The sequence below is a fragment of the Mobula birostris genome, chromosome X (assembly GCF_030028105.1).
Source record: "Mobula birostris isolate sMobBir1 chromosome X, sMobBir1.hap1, whole genome shotgun sequence".
NCBI lineage: Eukaryota > Metazoa > Chordata > Chondrichthyes > Myliobatiformes > Myliobatidae > Mobula > Mobula birostris.
In genome coordinates, this window is record NC_092402.1 from 53,848,049 (window position 1) to 53,869,377 (window position 21,329).

Here is a 21,329-nt window from a genome sequence, read left to right on the forward strand (position 1 = left end):
GGCAGAAGGATTAGTTCAATTACTAGTTCAGTGAGTTTCACAGGGCTGTTCCTGTGCTGTAGTCAGCTGTGTGCACAAACTCCTGCCCAACGCTACTCACCAGTGTCCACAAAGGTCAGCAGATAGATGACCGATTCGCCCTCCACTGTGAAGAGCAAGCGGCTGCCATCTGGGCTCCAACACCCAGTCTGTGAGCAGAGGGAGATCAAAGAAGAACAAAACAGATGTTGGAAACACAAAACAAAATGCTGGAAATTCACAGCAGGATGGAGAATCTCCATCAGAACATAGTTCATGCAGACAGTCCCATTTGCCAATGTTTGGTCCATATCCCTCTACACCTTTCCTATCCATGTAACTGTCCAAGCATCCTTTAAATGTTGTTCAAGTGCCAGCCTCAACCATTTCCTGTGGCACATCTCATTCTGTTTTGATAGCTTTCAAACTGATGGTATGAACACCGATTACAGACCTCCTTCTGGGTGAGTGCTATACCTCTGGTCCCCTCTCACCCCAAACCTGTGCTTACTGGTTCAGGGGAAAAGGACTGTGACCACCCATTTTATCTACACCCCTCGTGTTTCTATAAAGCTCTGTCAGGTCACCCCGCAGCCTCTTTCACTCTGAGGAAAACAGTCCCAGCCTGTCCAGTCTCTCCTGATAACTCAACCCTCCAATCCTGGCAACATCCTGGTGAATCTTAAGCTCAATCCACCCTATCGCTGCGAGACCAAAACTTTACACAGTACTCCAGGTGAGGTCACAACGTCTTGTGAGGTGGAATGTGACATCCCAACCCATGTACTCAGTTCCCTGACTGAAGGCCAGCGTGCCAAATGTCTTCACCATTCTGCCTACCTGTGAACCGTACCATAGGAATAATTATGATCTATATCTGTGTACCTGTACCCACTGTTCCTCCGTACTACACACTCCTGTCATTTACCAGTCTCTCTGTGTACCTATACCCCAGGCTCCCTCTGTTCTACAACACTCCCCTGTCATTTACCGGTCTGTGTACCTGTACCTGTAGGACCCTCATTTCCACTCCAATCCCCTGACATTTACCAGTCTCTCTGTGTGTGGATCTCTAGCCCGAATTATCTCAATACTACTCCAATCCCCTGACATTCACCGGTCTCTCAGTGTACCTGTACCCTGAGCTCACTGTGTTCTACAACACTCTCCTGTCATTTACCAGTCTCTCTGTGTACCTGTACCCCGAGCTCCCTCTGTTCTACAACACTCCCCTGTCATTTACTGATCTCTCTGTGTACCTGTACCCTGAGCTCCCTCTGTTCTACAACACTCCCCTGTCATTTACCAGTCTCTCTGTGTACCTGTACCCCGAGCTCCCTGTGTTCTACAATATTAACTTGTCATTTACCGGTCTCTCTATGTACCTGTACCCTGAGCTCCCTCAGTTCAACAACAATCCCCTGTCATTTACCAGTCTCTCTGTGTACCTGTACCCTGAGCTCCCTCTGTTCTACAACACTCCCGTCATTTACCAGTCTCTCTGTGTACCTGTACCCCGAGCTCCCTCTGTTCTACAACACTCCCCTGTCATTTACCAGTCTCTCTGTGTACCTGTACCCCGAGCTCCCTCTGTTCTACAACACTCTCCTGTCATTTACCAGTCTCTCTGTGTACCTGTACCCCGAGCTCCCTCTGTTCTACAACACTCCCCTGTCATTTACCGGTCTCTCTGTGTACCTGTACCCCGAGCTCCCTCTGGTCTACAACACTCCCCTGTCATTTACCAGTCTCTCTGTGTACCTGTACCCTGAGCTCCCTCTGTTCTACAACACTCCCCTGTCATTTACCGGTCTCTGTGTACCTGTACCCCAAGCTCCCTCTGTTCTACAACACTCCCCTGACATTTACCGGTCTCTCTGTGTACCTGTACCCCGAGCTCCCTCTGTTTTACAACACTCCCCTGTCATTTACCGGTCTCTCTGTGTACCTGTACCCCGAGCTCCCTCTGTTCTACAACACTCCCCTGTCATTTACCAGTCTCTCTGTGTACCTATACCCCAGGCTCCCTCTGTTTACAACACTCCCTGGTCATTTACTGATCTCTCTGCATACCTGTACTCCGAAGTCCCTCTGTTTACAACACTCCCCAGTCATTTACCAGTCTCTCTGCATACCTGTACTCCGAGGACCCTCATTTCCACTCCAATCCCCTGACATTTACCAGTCTCTCTGTGTGTGGATCTCTAGCCCGAATTATCTCAATACTACTCCAATCCCCTGACATTCACCGGTCTCTCAGTGTACCTGTACCCCGAGCTCACTGTGTTCTACAACACTCTCCTGTCATTTACCAGTCTCTCTGTGTACCTGTACCCCGAGCTCCCTCTGTTCTACAACACTCCCCTGTCATTTACTGATCTCTCTGTGTACCTGTACCCCGAGCTCCCTCTGTTCTACAAAACTCCCCTGTCATTTACCAGTCTCTCTGTGTACCTGTAGCCCGAGCTCCCTGTGTTCTACAATATTAACTTGTCATTTACCGGTCTCTCTATGTACCTGTACCCCGAGCTCCCTCAGTTCAACAACAATCCCCTATCATTTACCGGTCTCTCTATATATCTGTACTCCGAGGTCCCTCTGTTTACAACACTCCCCTGACATTTACCAGTCTCTCTGTGTACCTGTACCCTGAGCTTCCTCTGTTCTACAACACTCCCGTCATTTACCAGTCTCTCTGTGTACCTGTACCCCGAGCTCCCTCTGTTCTACAACACTCCCCTGACATTTACCAGTCTCTCTGTGTACCTGTACTCCGAGGACCCTCATTTCCACTCCAATCCCCTGACATTTACCAGTCTCTCTGTGTGTGGATCTCTAGCCCGAATTATCTCAATACTACTCCAATCCCCTGACATTCACCGGTCTCTCAGTGTACCTGTACCCCGAGCTCACTGTGTTCTACAACACTCTCCTGTCATTTACTGATCTCTCTGTGTACCTGTACCCCGAGCTCCCTCTGTTCTACAACACTCCCCTGTCATTTACCAGTCTCTCTGTGTACCTGTACCCCGAGCTCCCTCTGTTCTACAACACTCCCCTGTCATTTACCGGTCTCTCTGTGTACCTGTACCCCAAGCTCCCTCTGTTCTACAACACTCCCCTGTCATTTACCGGTCTCTCTGTGTACCTGAACCCCAAGCTCCCTCTGTTCTACAACACTCCCCTGACATTTACCAGTCTCTCTGTGTACCTGTACCCCGAGCTCCCTGTGTTCTACAATATTAACTTGTCATTTACCGGTCTCTCTATGTACCTGTACCCCGAGCTCCCTCTGTTCAACAACAATCCCCTGTAATTTACCAGTCTCTCTGTGTACCTGTACCCTGAGCTCCCTCTGTTCTACAACACTCCCCTGACATTTACCGGTCTCTCTGTGTATCTGTACCCTGAGCTCCCTCTGTTCTACAACACTCCCCTGTCATTTACCAGTCTCTCTGTGTATCTGTACCCCGAGCTCCCTCTGTTCTACAACACTCCCCTGTCATTTACCAGTCTCTCTGTGTACCTATACCCCAGGCTCCCTCTGTTTACAACACTCCCTGGTCATTTACTGATCTCTCTGTGTACCTGTACCCCGAGCTCCCTCTGTTCTACAACACTCCCCTGTCATTTACCAGTCTCTCTGTGTACCTGTAGCCCGAGCTCCCTGTGTTCTACAATATTAACTTGTCATTTACCGGTCTCTCTGTGTACCTGTACCCCGAGCTCCCTCTGTTCAACAACAATCCCCTGTCATTTACCAGTCTCTCTGTGTACCTGTACCTTGAGCTCCCTCTGTTCTACAACACTCCCCTGACATTTACCGGTCTCTCTGTGTACCTGTACCCCGAGCTCCCTCTGTTCTACAACACTCCCCTGACATTTACCGGTCTCTCTGTGTACCTGTACCCCGAGCTCCCTCAGTTCAACAACAATCCCCTGTCATTTACCGGTCTCTCTGTGTACATGTACCCCGAGCTCCCTCTGTTCTACAACACTCCCCTGTCATTTACCAGTCTCTCTGTGTACCTGTACCCTGAGCTCCCTCTGTTCTACAACACTCCCCTGTCATTTACCAGTCTCTCTGTGTACCTGTACCCTGAGCTCCCTCTGTTCTACAACACTCCCCTGTCATTTACCGGTCTCTCTGTGTACCTGTACCCTGAGCTCCCTCTTTACCGCGAGCTCCCTCTGTTCTACAACACTCCCCTGTCATTTACCAGTCTCTCTGTGTACCTATACCCCAGGCTCCCTCTGTTTACAACACTGCCTAGTCATTTACTGATCTCTCTGCATACCTGTACTCCGAGGTCCCTCTGTTTACAACACTCCCCGGTCATTTACCAGTCTGTGTACCTGTACCTGTAGGACCCTCATTTCCACTCCAATCCCCTGACATTTACCAGTCTCTCTGTGTGTGGATCTCTAGCCCGAATTATCTCAATACTACTCCAATCCCCTGACATTCACCGGTCTCTCAGTGTACCTGTACCCCGAGCTCACTGTGTTCTACAACACTCTCCTGTCATTTACTGATCTCTTGGTGTACCTGTACCCCGAGCTCCCTCTGTTCTACAACACTCCCCTGTCATTTACCAGTCTCTCTGTGTACCTGTACCCCGAGCTCCCTCTGTTCTACAACACTCCCCTGACATTTACCAGTCTCTCTGTGTACCTGTACTCCGAGGACCCTCATTTCCACTCCAATCCCCTGACATTTACCAGTCTCTCTGTGTGTGGATCTCTAGCCCGAATTATCTCAATACTACTCCAATCCCCTGACATTCACCGGTCTCTCAGTGTACCTGTACCCCGAGCTCACTGTGTTCTACAACACTCTCCTGTCATTTACTGATCTCTCTGTGTACCTGTACCCCGAGCTCCCTCTGTTCTACAACACTCCCCTGTCATTTACCAGTCTCTCTGTGTACCTGTAGCCCGAGCTCCCTGTGTTCTACAATATTAACTTGTCATTTACCGGTCTCTCTGTGTACCTGTACCCCGAGCTCCCTCTGTTCAACAACAATCCCCTGTCATTTACCAGTCTCTCTGTGTACCTGTACCTTGAGCTCCCTCTGTTCTACAACACTCCCCTGACATTTACCGGTCTCTCTGTGTACCTGTACCCCGAGCTCCCTCTGTTCTACAACACTCCCCTGTCATTTACCGGTCTCTCTGTGTACCTGAACCCCAAGCTCCCTCTGTTCTACAACACTCCCCTGACATTTACCAGTCTCTCTGTGTACCTGTACCCCGAGCTCCCTCTGTTCTACAACACTCCCCTGTCATTTACCGGTCTCTCTATGTACCTGTACCCCGAGCTCCCTCAGTTCAACAACAATCCCCTGTCATTTACCGGTCTCTCTGTGTACCTGTACCCCGAGCTCCCTCTGTTCTACAACACTCCCCTGTCATTTCCCGGTCTCTCTGTGTACCTGTACTCCGAGGTCCCTCTGTTTACAACACTCCCCTGTCATTTACCGGTCTCTCTGTGTACCTGTACCCCAAGCTCCCTCTGTTCTACAACACTCCCCTGACATTTACCAGTCTCTCTGTGTACCTGTACCCCGAGCTCCCTGTGTTCTACAATATTAACTTGTCATTTACCGGTCTCTCTATGTACCTGTACCCCGAGCTCCCTCTGTTCAACAACAATCCCCTGTCATTTACCAGTCTCTCTGTGTACCTGTACCCTGAGCTCCCTCTGTTCTACAACACTCCCCTGACATTTACCGGTCTCTCTGTGTATCTGTACCCTGAGCTCCCTCTGTTCTACAACACTCCCCTGTCATTTACCAGTCTCTCTGTGTATCTGTACCCCGAGCTCCCTCTGTTCTACAACACTCCCCTGTCATTTACCGGTCTCTCTGTGTACCTGTACCCCGAGCTCCCTCTGTTCTACAACACTCCCCTGTCATTTACCAGTCTCTCAGTGTACCTGTACCCCGAGCTCCCTCTGTTCTACAACAATCCTCTGTCATTTACCAGTCTCTCTGTGTACCTGTACCCTGAGCTCCCTCTGTTCTACAACACTCCCTGGACATTTGCCAGTCTCCCTGTGTACCTGTACCCCGAGCTCCCTCTGTTCTACAACACTCCCGTCATTTACCAGTCTCCCTGTGTACCTGTACCCCGAGCTCCCTCTGTTCTACAACACTCCCCTGTCATCTACCAGTCTCCCTGTGTACCTGTACCCCGAGCTCCCTCTGTTCTACAACACTCCCCTGTCATCTACCAGTCTCTCTGTGTACCTGTACCCCGAGCTCCCTCTGTTCTACAACACTCCCCTGTCATTTACCAGTCTCTCTGTGTACCTGTACCCCGAGCTCCCTCTGTACCCCGAGCTCCCTCTGTTCTACAACACTCCCCTGTCATTTACCAGTCTCTCTGTGTACCTGTACCCCGAGCTCCCTCTGTTCTACAACACTCCCCTGTCATTTACCGGTCTCTCTGTGTTCCTGTACCCCGAGCTCCCTCTGTTCTACAACACTCCCCTGTCATTTACCGGTCTCTCTGTGTACCTGTACCCCGAGCTCCCTCTGTTCTACAACGCTCCCCTGACATTTACCGGTCTCTCTGTGTACCTGTACCCCGAGCTCCCTCTGTTCTACAACACTCCCCTGTCATTTACCGGTCTCTCTGTGTACCTGTACCCCGAGCTCCCTCTGTTCTACAACACTCCCCTGTCATTTACCGGTCTCTCTGTGTACCTGAACCCCAAGCTCCCTCTGTTCTACAACACTCCCCTGTCATTTACCGGTCTGTGTACCTGTACCTGTAGGACCCTCATTTCCACTCCAATCCCCTGACATTTACCAGTCTCTCTGTGTGTGGATCTCTAGCCCGAATTATCTCAATACTACTCCAATCCCCTGACATTCACCGGTCTCTCAGTGTACCTGTACCCCGAGCTCACTGTGTTCTACAACACTCTCCTGTCATTTACTGATCTCTCTGTGTACCTGTACCCCGAGCTCCCTCTGTTCTACAACACTCCCCTGTCATTTACCGGTCTCTCTGTGTACCTGTACCCCAAGCTCCCTCTGTTCTACAACACTCCCCTGTCATTTACCGGTCTCTCTGTGTACCTGAACCCCAAGCTCCCTCTGTTCTACAACACTCCCCTGACATTTACCAGTCTCTCTGTGTACCTGTACCCCGAGCTCCCTGTGTTCTACAATATTAACTTGTCATTTACCGGTCTCTCTATGTACCTGTACCCCGAGCTCCCTCTGTTCAACAACAATCCCCTGTAATTTACCAGTCTCTCTGTGTACCTGTACCCTGAGCTCCCTCTGTTCTACAACACTCCCCTGACATTTACCGGTCTCTCTGTGTATCTGTACCCCGAGCTCCCTCTGTTCTACAACACTCCCCTGTCATTTACCAGTCTCTCTGTGTACCTATACCCCAGGCTCCCTCTGTTTACAACACTCCCTGGTCATTTACTGATCTCTCTGTGTACCTGTACCCCGAGCTCCCTCTGTTCTACAACACTCCCCTGTCATTTACCAGTCTCTCTGTGTACCTGTAGCCCGAGCTCCCTGTGTTCTACAATATTAACTTGTCATTTACCGGTCTCTCTGTGTACCTGTACCCCGAGCTCCCTCTGTTCAACAACAATCCCCTGTCATTTACCAGTCTCTCTGTGTACCTGTACCTTGAGCTCCCTCTGTTCTACAACACTCCCCTGACATTTACCGGTCTCTCTGTGTACCTGTACCCCGAGCTCCCTCTGTTCTACAACACTCCCCTGACATTTACCGGTCTCTCTGTGTACCTGTACCCCGAGCTCCCTCAGTTCAACAACAATCCCCTGTCATTTACCGGTCTCTCTGTGTACCTGTACCCCGAGCTCCCTCTGTTCTACAACACTCCCCTGTCATTTACCAGTCTCTCTGTGTACCTGTACCCTGAGCTCCCTCTGTTCTACAACACTCCCCTGTCATTTACCAGTCTCTCTGTGTACCTGTACCCTGAGCTCCCTCTGTTCTACAACACTCCCCTGTCATTTACCAGTCTCTCTGTGTACCTGTACCCTGAGCTCCCTCTGTTCTACAACACTCCCCTGTCATTTACCGGTCTCTGTGTACCTGTACCCCAAGCTCCCTCTGTTCTACAACACTCCCCTGTCATTTACCGGTCTCTCTTGTGTACCTGTACCCCGAGCTCCCTCTGTTCTACAACACTCCCCTGACATTTACCGGTCTCTCTGTGTACCTGTACCCCGAGCTCCCTCTGTTCTACAACATTCCCCTGACATTTACCGGTCTCTCTGTGTACCTGTACCCTGAGCTCCCTCTGTTCTACAACACTCCCCTGTCATTTACCGGTCTGTGTACCTGTACCTGTAGGACCCTCATTTCCACTCCAATCCCCTGACATTTACCAGTCTCTCTGTGTGTGGATCTCTAGCCCGAATTATCTCAATACTACTCCAATCCCCTGACATTCACCGGTCTCTCAGTGTACCTGTACCCCGAGCTCACTGTGTTCTACAACACTCTCCTGTCATTTACTGATCTCTCTGTGTACCTGTACCCCGAGCTCCCTCTGTTCTACAACACTCCCCTGTCATTTACCAGTCTCTCTGTGTACCTGTACCCCGAGCTCCCTCTGTTCTACAACACTCCCCTGTCATTTACCGGTCTCTCTGTGTACCTGTACCCCAAGCTCCCTCTGTTCTACAACACTCCCCTGTCATTTACCGGTCTCTCTGTGTACCTGAACCCCAAGCTCCCTCTGTTCTACAACACTCCCCTGACATTTACCAGTCTCTCTGTGTACCTGTACCCCGAGCTCCCTGTGTTCTACAATATTAACTTGTCATTTACCGGTCTCTCTATGTACCTGTACCCCGAGCTCCCTCTGTTCAACAACAATCCCCTGTCATTTACCAGTCTCTCTGTGTACCTGTACCCTGAGCTCCCTCTGTTCTACAACACTCCCCTGACATTTACCGGTCTCTCTGTGTATCTGTACCCTGAGCTCCCTCTGTTCTACAACACTCCCCTGTCATTTACCGGTCTCTCTGTGTATCTGTACCCCGAGCTCCCTCTGTTCTACAACACTCCCCTGTCATTTACCGGTCTCTCTGTGTACCTGTACCCCGAGCTCCCTCTGTTCTACAACACTCTCCTGTCATTTACCAGTCTCTCTGTGTACCTATACCCCAGGCTCCCTCTGTTTACAACACTCCCTGGTCATTTACTGATCTCTCTGTGTACCTGTACCCCGAGCTCCCTCTGTTCTACAACACTCCCCTGTCATTTACCAGTCTCTCTGTGTACCTGTAGCCCGAGCTCCCTGTGTTCTACAATATTAACTTGTCATTTACCGGTCTCTCTGTGTACCTGTACCCCGAGCTCCCTCTGTTCAACAACAATCCCCTGTCATTTACCAGTCTCTCTGTGTACCTGTACCCTGAGCTCCCTCTGTTCTACAACACTCCCCTGACATTTACCGGTCTCTCTGTGTACCTGTACCCCGAGCTCCCTCTGTTCTACAACACTCCCCTGACATTTACCGGTCTCTCTGTGTACCTGTACCCCGAGCTCCCTCAGTTCAACAACAATCCCCTGTCATTTACCGGTCTCTCTGTGTACCTGTACCCCGAGCTCCCTCTGTTCTACAACACTCCCCTGTCATTTACCAGTCTCTCTGTGTACCTATACCCCAGGCTCCCTCTGTTTACAACACTCCCTGGTCATTTACTGATCTCTCTGTGTACCTGTACCCCGAGCTCCCTCTGTTCTACAACACTCCCCTGTCATTTACCAGTCTCTCTGTGTACCTGTAGCCCGAGCTCCCTGTGTTCTACAATATTAACTTGTCATTTACCGGTCTCTCTGTGTACCTGTACCCCGAGCTCCCTCTGTTCAACAACAATCCCCTGTCATTTACCAGTCTCTCTGTGTACCTGTACCTTGAGCTCCCTCTGTTCTACAACACTCCCCTGACATTTACCGGTCTCTCTGTGTACCTGTACCCCGAGCTCCCTCTGTTCTACAACACTCCCCTGACATTTACCGGTCTCTCTGTGTACCTGTACCCCGAGCTCCCTCAGTTCAACAACAATCCCCTGTCATTTACCGGTCTCTCTGTGTACATGTACCCCGAGCTCCCTCTGTTCTACAACACTCCCCTGTCATTTACCAGTCTCTCTGTGTACCTGTACCCTGAGCTCCCTCTGTTCTACAACACTCCCCTGTCATTTACCAGTCTCTCTGTGTACCTGTACCCTGAGCTCCCTCTGTTCTACAACACTCCCCTGTCATTTACCGGTCTCTCTGTGTACCTGTACCCTGAGCTCCCTCTTTACCGCGAGCTCCCTCTGTTCTACAACACTCCCCTGTCATTTACCAGTCTCTCTGTGTACCTATACCCCAGGCTCCCTCTGTTTACAACACTGCCTAGTCATTTACTGATCTCTCTGCATACCTGTACTCCGAGGTCCCTCTGTTTACAACACTCCCCGGTCATTTACCAGTCTGTGTACCTGTACCTGTAGGACCCTCATTTCCACTCCAATCCCCTGACATTTACCAGTCTCTCTGTGTGTGGATCTCTAGCCCGAATTATCTCAATACTACTCCAATCCCCTGACATTCACCGGTCTCTCAGTGTACCTGTACCCCGAGCTCACTGTGTTCTACAACACTCTCCTGTCATTTACTGATCTCTTTGTGTACCTGTACCCCGAGCTCCCTCTGTTCTACAACACTCCCCTGTCATTTACCAGTCTCTCTGTGTACCTGTACCCCGAGCTCCCTCTGTTCTACAACACTCCCCTGACATTTACCAGTCTCTCTGTGTACCTGTACTCCGAGGACCCTCATTTCCACTCCAATCCCCTGACATTTACCAGTCTCTCTGTGTGTGGATCTCTAGCCCGAATTATCTCAATACTACTCCAATCCCCTGACATTCACCGGTCTCTCAGTGTACCTGTACCCCGAGCTCACTGTGTTCTACAACACTCTCCTGTCATTTACTGATCTCTCTGTGTACCTGTACCCCGAGCTCCCTCTGTTCTACAACACTCCCCTGTCATTTACCAGTCTCTCTGTGTACCTGTACCCCGAGCTCCCTCTGTACCCCGAGCTCCCTCTGTTCTACAACACTCCCCTGTCATTTACCAGTCTCTCTGTGTACCTGTACCCCGAGCTCCCTCTGTTCTACAACACTCCCCTGTCATTTACCGGTCTCTCTGTGTTCCTGTACCCCGAGCTCCCTCTGTTCTACAACACTCCCCTGTCATTTACCGGTCTCTCTGTGTACCTGTACCCCGAGCTCCCTCTGTTCTACAACGCTCCCCTGACATTTACCGGTCTCTCTGTGTACCTGTACCCCGAGCTCCCTCTGTTCTACAACACTCCCCTGTCATTTACCGGTCTCTCTGTGTACCTGTACCCCGAGCTCCCTCTGTTCTACAACACTCCCCTGTCATTTACCGGTCTCTCTGTGTACCTGAACCCCAAGCTCCCTCTGTTCTACAACACTCCCCTGTCATTTACCGGTCTGTGTACCTGTACCTGTAGGACCCTCATTTCCACTCCAATCCCCTGACATTTACCAGTCTCTCTGTGTGTGGATCTCTAGCCCGAATTATCTCAATACTACTCCAATCCCCTGACATTCACCGGTCTCTCAGTGTACCTGTACCCCGAGCTCACTGTGTTCTACAACACTCTCCTGTCATTTACTGATCTCTCTGTGTACCTGTACCCCGAGCTCCCTCTGTTCTACAACACTCCCCTGTCATTTACCGGTCTCTCTGTGTACCTGTACCCCAAGCTCCCTCTGTTCTACAACACTCCCCTGTCATTTACCGGTCTCTCTGTGTACCTGAACCCCAAGCTCCCTCTGTTCTACAACACTCCCCTGACATTTACCAGTCTCTCTGTGTACCTGTACCCCGAGCTCCCTGTGTTCTACAATATTAACTTGTCATTTACCGGTCTCTCTATGTACCTGTACCCCGAGCTCCCTCTGTTCAACAACAATCCCCTGTAATTTACCAGTCTCTCTGTGTACCTGTACCCTGAGCTCCCTCTGTTCTACAACACTCCCCTGACATTTACCGGTCTCTCTGTGTATCTGTACCCCGAGCTCCCTCTGTTCTACAACACTCCCCTGTCATTTACCAGTCTCTCTGTGTACCTATACCCCAGGCTCCCTCTGTTTACAACACTCCCTGGTCATTTACTGATCTCTCTGTGTACCTGTACCCCGAGCTCCCTCTGTTCTACAACACTCCCCTGTCATTTACCAGTCTCTCTGTGTACCTGTAGCCCGAGCTCCCTGTGTTCTACAATATTAACTTGTCATTTACCGGTCTCTCTGTGTACCTGTACCCCGAGCTCCCTCTGTTCAACAACAATCCCCTGTCATTTACCAGTCTCTCTGTGTACCTGTACCTTGAGCTCCCTCTGTTCTACAACACTCCCCTGACATTTACCGGTCTCTCTGTGTACCTGTACCCCGAGCTCCCTCTGTTCTACAACACTCCCCTGACATTTACCGGTCTCTCTGTGTACCTGTACCCCGAGCTCCCTCAGTTCAACAACAATCCCCTGTCATTTACCGGTCTCTCTGTGTACCTGTACCCCGAGCTCCCTCTGTTCTACAACACTCCCCTGTCATTTACCAGTCTCTCTGTGTACCTGTACCCTGAGCTCCCTCTGTTCTACAACACTCCCCTGTCATTTACCAGTCTCTCTGTGTACCTGTACCCTGAGCTCCCTCTGTTCTACAACACTCCCCTGTCATTTACCAGTCTCTCTGTGTACCTGTACCCTGAGCTCCCTCTGTTCTACAACACTCCCCTGTCATTTACCGGTGTCTGTGTACCTGTACCCCAAGCTCCCTCTGTTCTACAACACTCCCCTGTCATTTACCGGTCTCTCTTGTGTACCTGTACCCCGAGCTCCCTCTGTTCTACAACACTCCCCTGACATTTACCGGTCTCTCTGTGTACCTGTACCCCGAGCTCCCTCTGTTCTACAACATTCCCCTGACATTTACCGGTCTCTCTGTGTACCTGTACCCTGAGCTCCCTCTGTTCTACAACACTCCCCTGTCATTTACCGGTCTGTGTACCTGTACCTGTAGGACCCTCATTTCCACTCCAATCCCCTGACATTTACCAGTCTCTCTGTGTGTGGATCTCTAGCCCGAATTATCTCAATACTACTCCAATCCCCTGACATTCACCGGTCTCTCAGTGTACCTGTACCCCGAGCTCACTGTGTTCTACAACACTCTCCTGTCATTTACTGATCTCTCTGTGTACCTGTACCCCGAGCTCCCTCTGTTCTACAACACTCCCCTGTCATTTACCAGTCTCTCTGTGTACCTGTACCCCGAGCTCCCTCTGTTCTACAACACTCCCCTGTCATTTACCGGTCTCTCTGTGTACCTGTACCCCAAGCTCCCTCTGTTCTACAACACTCCCCTGTCATTTACCGGTCTCTCTGTGTACCTGAACCCCAAGCTCCCTCTGTTCTACAACACTCCCCTGACATTTACCAGTCTCTCTGTGTACCTGTACCCCGAGCTCCCTGTGTTCTACAATATTAACTTGTCATTTACCGGTCTCTCTATGTACCTGTACCCCGAGCTCCCTCTGTTCAACAACAATCCCCTGTCATTTACCAGTCTCTCTGTGTACCTGTACCCTGAGCTCCCTCTGTTCTACAACACTCCCCTGACATTTACCGGTCTCTCTGTGTATCTGTACCCTGAGCTCCCTCTGTTCTACAACACTCCCCTGTCATTTACCGGTCTCTCTGTGTATCTGTACCCCGAGCTCCCTCTGTTCTACAACACTCCCCTGTCATTTACCGGTCTCTCTGTGTACCTGTACCCCGAGCTCCCTCTGTTCTACAACACTCTCCTGTCATTTACCAGTCTCTCTGTGTACCTATACCCCAGGCTCCCTCTGTTTACAACACTCCCTGGTCATTTACTGATCTCTCTGTGTACCTGTACCCCGAGCTCCCTCTGTTCTACAACACTCCCCTGTCATTTACCAGTCTCTCTGTGTACCTGTAGCCCGAGCTCCCTGTGTTCTACAATATTAACTTGTCATTTACCGGTCTCTCTGTGTACCTGTACCCCGAGCTCCCTCTGTTCAACAACAATCCCCTGTCATTTACCAGTCTCTCTGTGTACCTGTACCCTGAGCTCCCTCTGTTCTACAACACTCCCCTGACATTTACCGGTCTCTCTGTGTACCTGTACCCCGAGCTCCCTCTGTTCTACAACACTCCCCTGACATTTACCGGTCTCTCTGTGTACCTGTACCCCGAGCTCCCTCAGTTCAACAACAATCCCCTGTCATTTACCGGTCTCTCTGTGTACCTGTACCCCGAGCTCCCTCTGTTCTACAACACTCCCCTGTCATTTACCAGTCTCTCTGTGTACCTGTACCCTGAGCTCCCTCTGTTCTACAACACTCCCCTGTCATTTACCAGTCTCTCTGTGTACCTGTACCCTGAGCTCCCTCTGTTCTACAACACTCCCCTGTCATTTACCGGTCTCTGTGTACCTGTACCCCAAGCTCCCTCTGTTCTACAACACTCCCCTGTCATTTACCAGTCTCTCTTGTGTACCTGTACCCCGAGCTCCCTCTGTTCTACAACACTCCCCTGACATTTACCGGTCTCTCTGTGTACCTGTACCCCGAGCTCCCTCTGTTCTACAACATTCCCCTGACATTTACCGGTCTCTCTGTGTACCTGTACCCTGAGCTCCCTCTGTTCTACAACACTCCCCTGTCATTTACCGGTCTCTCTGTGTACCTATACCCCAGGCTCCCTCTGTTTACAACACTCCCTGGTCATTTACTGATCTCTCTGCATACCTGTACTCCGAAGTCCCTCTGTTTACAACACTCCCCAGTCATTTACCAGTCTCTCTGCATACCTGTACTCCGAGGACCCTCATTTCCACTCCAATCCCCTGACATTTACCAGTCTCTCTGTGTGTGGATCTCTAGCCCGAATTATCTCAATACTACTCCAATCCCCTGACATTCACCGGTCTCTCAGTGTACCTGTACCCCGAGCTCACTGTGTTCTACAACACTCTCCTGTCATTTACCAGTCTCTCTGTGTACCTGTACCCCGAGCTCACTCTGTTCTACAACACTCCCTGTCATTTACTGATCTCTCTGTGTACCTGTAGCCCGAGCTCCCTGTGTTCTACAATATTAACTTGTCATTTACCGGTCTCTCTATGTACCTGTACCCCGAGCTCCCTCAGTTCAACAACAATCCCCTATCATTTACCGGTCTCTCTATATATCTGTACCCCGAGCTCCCTCTGTTCTACAACACTCCCCTGTCATTTACCGGTCTCTCTGTGTACCTGTACTCCGAGGTCCCTCTGTTTACAACACTCCCCTGACATTTACCAGTCTCTCTGTGTACCTGTACCCTGAGCTCCCTCTGTTCCACAACACTCCCCTGTCATTTACCAGTCTCTCTGTGTACCTGTACCCTGAGCTCCCTCTGTTCTACAACACTCCCCTGTCATTTACCGGTCTCTGTGTACCTGTACCCCAAGCTCCCTCTGTTCTACAACACTCCCCTGACATTTACCAGTCTCTCTGTGTACCTGTACCCCGAGCTCCCTCTGTTCTACAACACTCCCGTCATTTACCGGTCTCTCTGTGTACCTGTACCCCGAGCTCCCTCTGTTCTACAACACTCCCGTCATTTACCGGTCTCTCTGTGTACCTGTACCCCGAGCTCCCTCTGTTCTACAACACTCCCCTGTCATTTACCGGTCTCTCTGTGTACCTGAACCCCAAGCTCCCTCTGTTCTACAACACTCCCCTGACATTTACCAGTCTCTCTGTGTACCTGTACCCCGAGCTCCCTCTGTTCTACAACACTCCCCTGTCATTTACCGGTCTCTCTATGTACCTGTACCCCGAGCTCCCTCAGTTCAACAACAATCCCCTGTCATTTACCGGTCTCTCTGTGTACCTGTACCCCGAGCTCCCTCTGTTCTACAACACTCCCCTGTCATTTCCCGGTCTCTCTGTGTACCTGTACTCCGAGGTCCCTCTGTTTACAACACTCCCCTGTCATTTACCGGTCTCTCTGTGTACCTGTACCCCAAGCTCCCTCTGTTCTACAACACTCCCCTGACATTTACCAGTCTCTCTGTGTACCTGTACCCCGAGCTCCCTGTGTTCTACAATATTAACTTGTCATTTACCGGTCTCTCTATGTACCTGTACCCCGAGCTCCCTCTGTTCAACAACAATCCCCTGTCATTTACCAGTCTCTCTGTGTACCTGTACCCTGAGCTCCCTCTGTTCTACAACACTCCCCTGACATTTACCGGTCTCTCTGTGTATCTGTACCCTGAGCTCCCTCTGTTCTACAACACTCCCCTGTCATTTACCAGTCTCTCTGTGTATCTGTACCCCGAGCTCCCTCTGTTCTACAACACTCCCCTGTCATTTACCGGTCTCTCTGTGTACCTGTACCCCGAGCTCCCTCTGTTCTACAACACTCCCCTGTCATTTACCAGTCTCTCAGTGTACCTGTACCCCGAGCTCCCTCTGTTCTACAACAATCCTCTGTCATTTACCAGTCTCCCTGTGTACCTGTACCCCGAGCTCCCTCTGTTCTACAACACTCCCGTCATTTACCAGTCTCCCTGTGTACCTGTACCCCGAGCTCCCTCTGTTCTACAACACTCCCCTGTCATCTACCAGTCTCCCTGTGTACCTGTACCCCGAGCTCCCTCTGTTCTACAACACTCCCCTGTCATCTACCAGTCTCTCTGTGTACCTGTACCCCGAGCTCCCTCTGTTCTACAACACTCCCCTGTCATTTACCAGTCTCTCTGTGTACCTGTACCCCGAGCTCCCTCTGTACCCCGAGCTCCCTCTGTTCTACAACACTCCCCTGTCATTTACCAGTCTCTCTGTGTACCTGTACCCCGAGCTCCCTCTGTTCTACAACACTCCCCTGTCATTTACCGGTCTCTCTGTGTTCCTGTACCCCGAGCTCCCTCTGTTCTACAACACTCCCCTGTCATTTACCGGTCTCTCTGTGTACCTGTACCCCGAGCTCCCTCTGTTCTACAACGCTCCCCTGACATTTACCGGTCTCTCTGTGTACCTGTACCCCGAGCTCCCTCTGTTCTACAACACTCCCCTGTCATTTACCGGTCTCTCTGTGTACCTGTACCCCGAGCTCCCTCTGTTCTACAACACTCCCCTGTCATTTACCGGTCTCTCTGTGTACCTGAACCCCAAGCTCCCTCTGTTCTACAACACTCCCCTGTCATTTACCGGTCTGTGTACCTGTACCTGTAGGACCCTCATTTCCACTCCAATCCCCTGACATTTACCAGTCTCTCTGTGTGTGGATCTCTAGCCCGAATTATCTCAATACTACTCCAATCCCCTGACATTCACCGGTCTCTCAGTGTACCTGTACCCCGAGCTCACTGTGTTCTACAACACTCTCCTGTCATTTACTGATCTCTCTGTGTACCTGTACCCCGAGCTCCCTCTGTTCTACAACACTCCCCTGTCATTTACCAGTCTCTCTGTGTACCTGTACCCCGAGCTCCCTCTGTTCTATAACACTCCCCTGACATTTACCAGTCTCTCTGTGTACCTGTACTCCGAGGACCCTCATTTCCACTCCAATCCCCTGACATTTACCAGTCTCTCTGTGTGTGGATCTCTAGCCCGAATTATCTCAATACTACTCCAATCCCCTGACATTCACCGGTCTCTCAGTGTACCTGTACCCCGAGCTCACTGTGTTCTACAACACTCTCCTGTCATTTACTGATCTCTCTGTGTACCTGTACCCCGAGCTCCCTCTGTTCTGCAACACTCCCCTGTCATTTACCAGTCTCTCTGTGTACCTGTACCCCGAGCTCCCTCTGTTCTACAACACTCCCCTGTCATTTACCGGTCTCTCTGTGTACCTGTACCCCAAGCTCCCTCTGTTCTACAACACTCCCCTGTCATTTACCGGTCTCTCTGTGTACCTGAACCCCAAGCTCCCTCTGTTCTACAACACTCCCCTGACATTTACCAGTCTCTCTGTGTACCTGTACCCCGAGCTCCCTGTGTTCTACAATATTAACTTGTCATTTACCGGTCTCTCTATGTACCTGTACCCCGAGCTCCCTCTGTTCAACAACAATCCCCTGTCATTTACCAGTCTCTCTGTGTACCTGTACCCTGAGCTCCCTCTGTTCTACAACACTCCCCTGACATTTACCGGTCTCTCTGTGTATCTGTACCCTGAGCTCCCTCTGTTCTACAACACTCCCCTGTCATTTACCAGTCTCTCTGTGTATCTGTACCCCGAGCTCCCTCTGTTCTACAACACTCCCCTGTCATTTACCGGTCTCTCTGTGTACCTGTACCCCGAGCTCCCTCTGTTCTACAACACTCTCCTGTCATTTACCAGTCTCTCTGTGTACCTATACCCCAGGCTCCCTCTGTTTACAACACTCCCTGGTCATTTACTGATCTCTCTGTGTACCTGTACCCCGAGCTCCCTCTGTTCTACAACACTCCCCTGTCATTTACCAGTCTCTCTGTGTACCTGTAGCCCGAGCTCCCTGTGTTCTACAATATTAACTTGTCATTTACCGGTCTCTCTGTGTACCTGTACCCCGAGCTCCCTCAGTTCAACAACAATCCCCTGTCATTTACCAGTCTCTCTGTGTACCTGTACCCCGAGCTCCCTCTGTTCTACAACACTCCCGTCATTTACCGGTCTCTCTGTGTACCTGTACCCCGAGCTCCCTCTGTTCTACAACACTCCCCTGTCATTTACCGGTCTCTCTGTGTACCTGAACCCCAAGCTCCCTCTGTTCTACAACACTCCCCTGACATTTACCAGTCTCTCTGTGTACCTGTACCCCGAGCTCCCTCTGTTCTACAACACTCCCCTGTCATTTACCGGTCTCTCTATGTACCTGTACCCCGAGCTCCCTCAGTTCAACAACAATCCCCTGTCATTTACCGGTCTCTCTGTGTACCTGTACCCCGAGCTCCCTCTGTTCTACAACACTCCCCTGTCATTTCCCGGTCTCTCTGTGTACCTGTACTCCGAGGTCCCTCTGTTTACAACACTCCCCTGTCATTTACCGGTCTCTCTGTGTACCTGTACCCCAAGCTCCCTCTGTTCTACAACACTCCCCTGACATTTACCAGTCTCTCTGTGTACCTGTACCCCGAGCTCCCTGTGTTCTACAATATTAACTTGTCATTTACCGGTCTCTCTATGTACCTGTACCCCAAGCTCCCTCTGTTCAACAACAATCCCCTGTCATTTACCAGTCTCTCTGTGTACCTGTACCCTGAGCTCCCTCTGTTCTACAACACTCCCCTGACATTTACCGGTCTCTCTGTGTATCTGTACCCTGAGCTCCCTCTGTTCTACAACACTCCCCTGTCATTTACCAGTCTCTCTGTGTATCTGTACCCCGAGCTCCCTCTGTTCTACAACACTCCCCTGTCATTTACCGGTCTCTCTGTGTACCTGTACCCCGAGCTCCCTCTGTTCTACAACACTCCCCTGTCATTTACCAGTCTCTCAGTGTACCTGTACCCCGAGCTCCCTCTGTTCTACAACAATCCTCTGTCATTTACCAGTCTCTCTGTGTACCTGTACCCTGAGCTCCCTCTGTTCTACAACACTCCCTGGACATTTGCCAGTCTCCCTGTGTACCTGTACCCCGAGCTCCCTCTGTTCTACAACACTCCCGTCATTTACCAGTCTCCCTGTGTACCTGTACCCCGAGCTCCCTCTGTTCTACAACACTCCCCTGTCATCTACCAGTCTCCCTGTGTACCTGTACCCCGAGCTCCCTCTGTTCTACAACACTCCCCTGTCATCTACCAGTCTCTCTGTGTACCTGTACCCCGAGCTCCCTCTGTTCTACAACACTCCCCTGTCATTTACCAGTCTCTCTGTGTACCTGTACCCCGAGCTCCCTCTGTACCCCGAGCTCCCTCTGTTCTACAACACTCCCCTGTCATTTACCAGTCTCTCTGTGTACCTGTACCCCGAGCTCCCTCTGTTCTACAACACTCCCCTGTCATTTACCGGTCTCTCTGTGTTCCTGTACCCCGAGCTCCCTCTGTTCTACAACACTCCCCTGTCATTTACCGGTCTCTCTGTGTACCTGTACCCCGAGCTCCCTCTGTTCTACAACGCTCCCCTGACATTTACCGGTCTCTCTGTGTACCTGTACCCCGAGCTCCCTCTGTTCTACAACACTCCCCTGTCATTTACCGGTCTCTCTGTGTACCTGTACCCCGAGCTCCCTCTGTTCTACAACACTCCCCTGTCATTTACCGGTCTCTCTGTGTACCTGAACCCCAAGCTCCCTCTGTTCTACAACACTCCCCTGTCATTTACCGGTCTGTGTACCTGTACCTGTAGGACCCTCATTTCCACTCCAATCCCCTGACATTTACCAGTCTCTCTGTGTGTGGATCTCTAGCCCGAATTATCTCAATACTACTCCAATCCCCTGACATTCACCGGTCTCTCAGTGTACCTGTACCCCGAGCTCACTGTGTTCTACAACACTCTCCTGTCATTTACTGATCTCTCTGTGTACCTGTACCCCGAGCTCCCTCTGTTCTACAACACTCCCCTGTCATTTACCAGTCTCTCTGTGTACCTGTACCCCGAGCTCCCTCTGTTCTATAACACTCCCCTGACATTTACCAGTCTCTCTGTGTACCTGTACTCCGAGGACCCTCATTTCCACTCCAATCCCCTGACATTTACCAGTCTCTCTGTGTGTGGATCTCTAGCCCGAATTATCTCAATACTACTCCAATCCCCTGACATTCACCGGTCTCTCAGTGTACCTGTACCCCGAGCTCACTGTGTTCTACAACACTCTCCTGTCATTTACTGATCTCTCTGTGTACCTGTACCCCGAGCTCCCTCTGTTCTGCAACACTCCCCTGTCATTTACCAGTCTCTCTGTGTACCTGTACCCCGAGCTCCCTCTGTTCTACAACACTCCCCTGTCATTTACCGGTCTCTCTGTGTACCTGTACCCCAAGCTCCCTCTGTTCTACAACACTCCCCTGTCATTTACCGGTCTCTCTGTGTACCTGAACCCCAAGCTCCCTCTGTTCTACAACACTCCCCTGACATTTACCAGTCTCTCTGTGTACCTGTACCCCGAGCTCCCTGTGTTCTACAATATTAACTTGTCATTTACCGGTCTCTCTATGTACCTGTACCCCGAGCTCCCTCTGTTCAACAACAATCCCCTGTCATTTACCAGTC

General features: G+C 50.9%; 1 protein-coding gene across 4 annotated transcripts in view; it reads right to left on the bottom strand.

Moving 5' to 3' along the window:
- Window positions 1-21,329, bottom strand: part of aaas (achalasia, adrenocortical insufficiency, alacrimia) — a 46,079-nt gene that overhangs the window by 7,305 nt on the left and 17,445 nt on the right. For all 4 annotated transcript variants that reach the window (XM_072248587.1, XM_072248590.1, XM_072248589.1 and 1 more), the window contains exon 12: window positions 101-188. In XM_072248587.1, coding sequence (XP_072104688.1) covers window positions 101-188 — 88 coding nt within the window. The remainder of the gene's footprint in view (window positions 1-100; window positions 189-21,329) is intronic.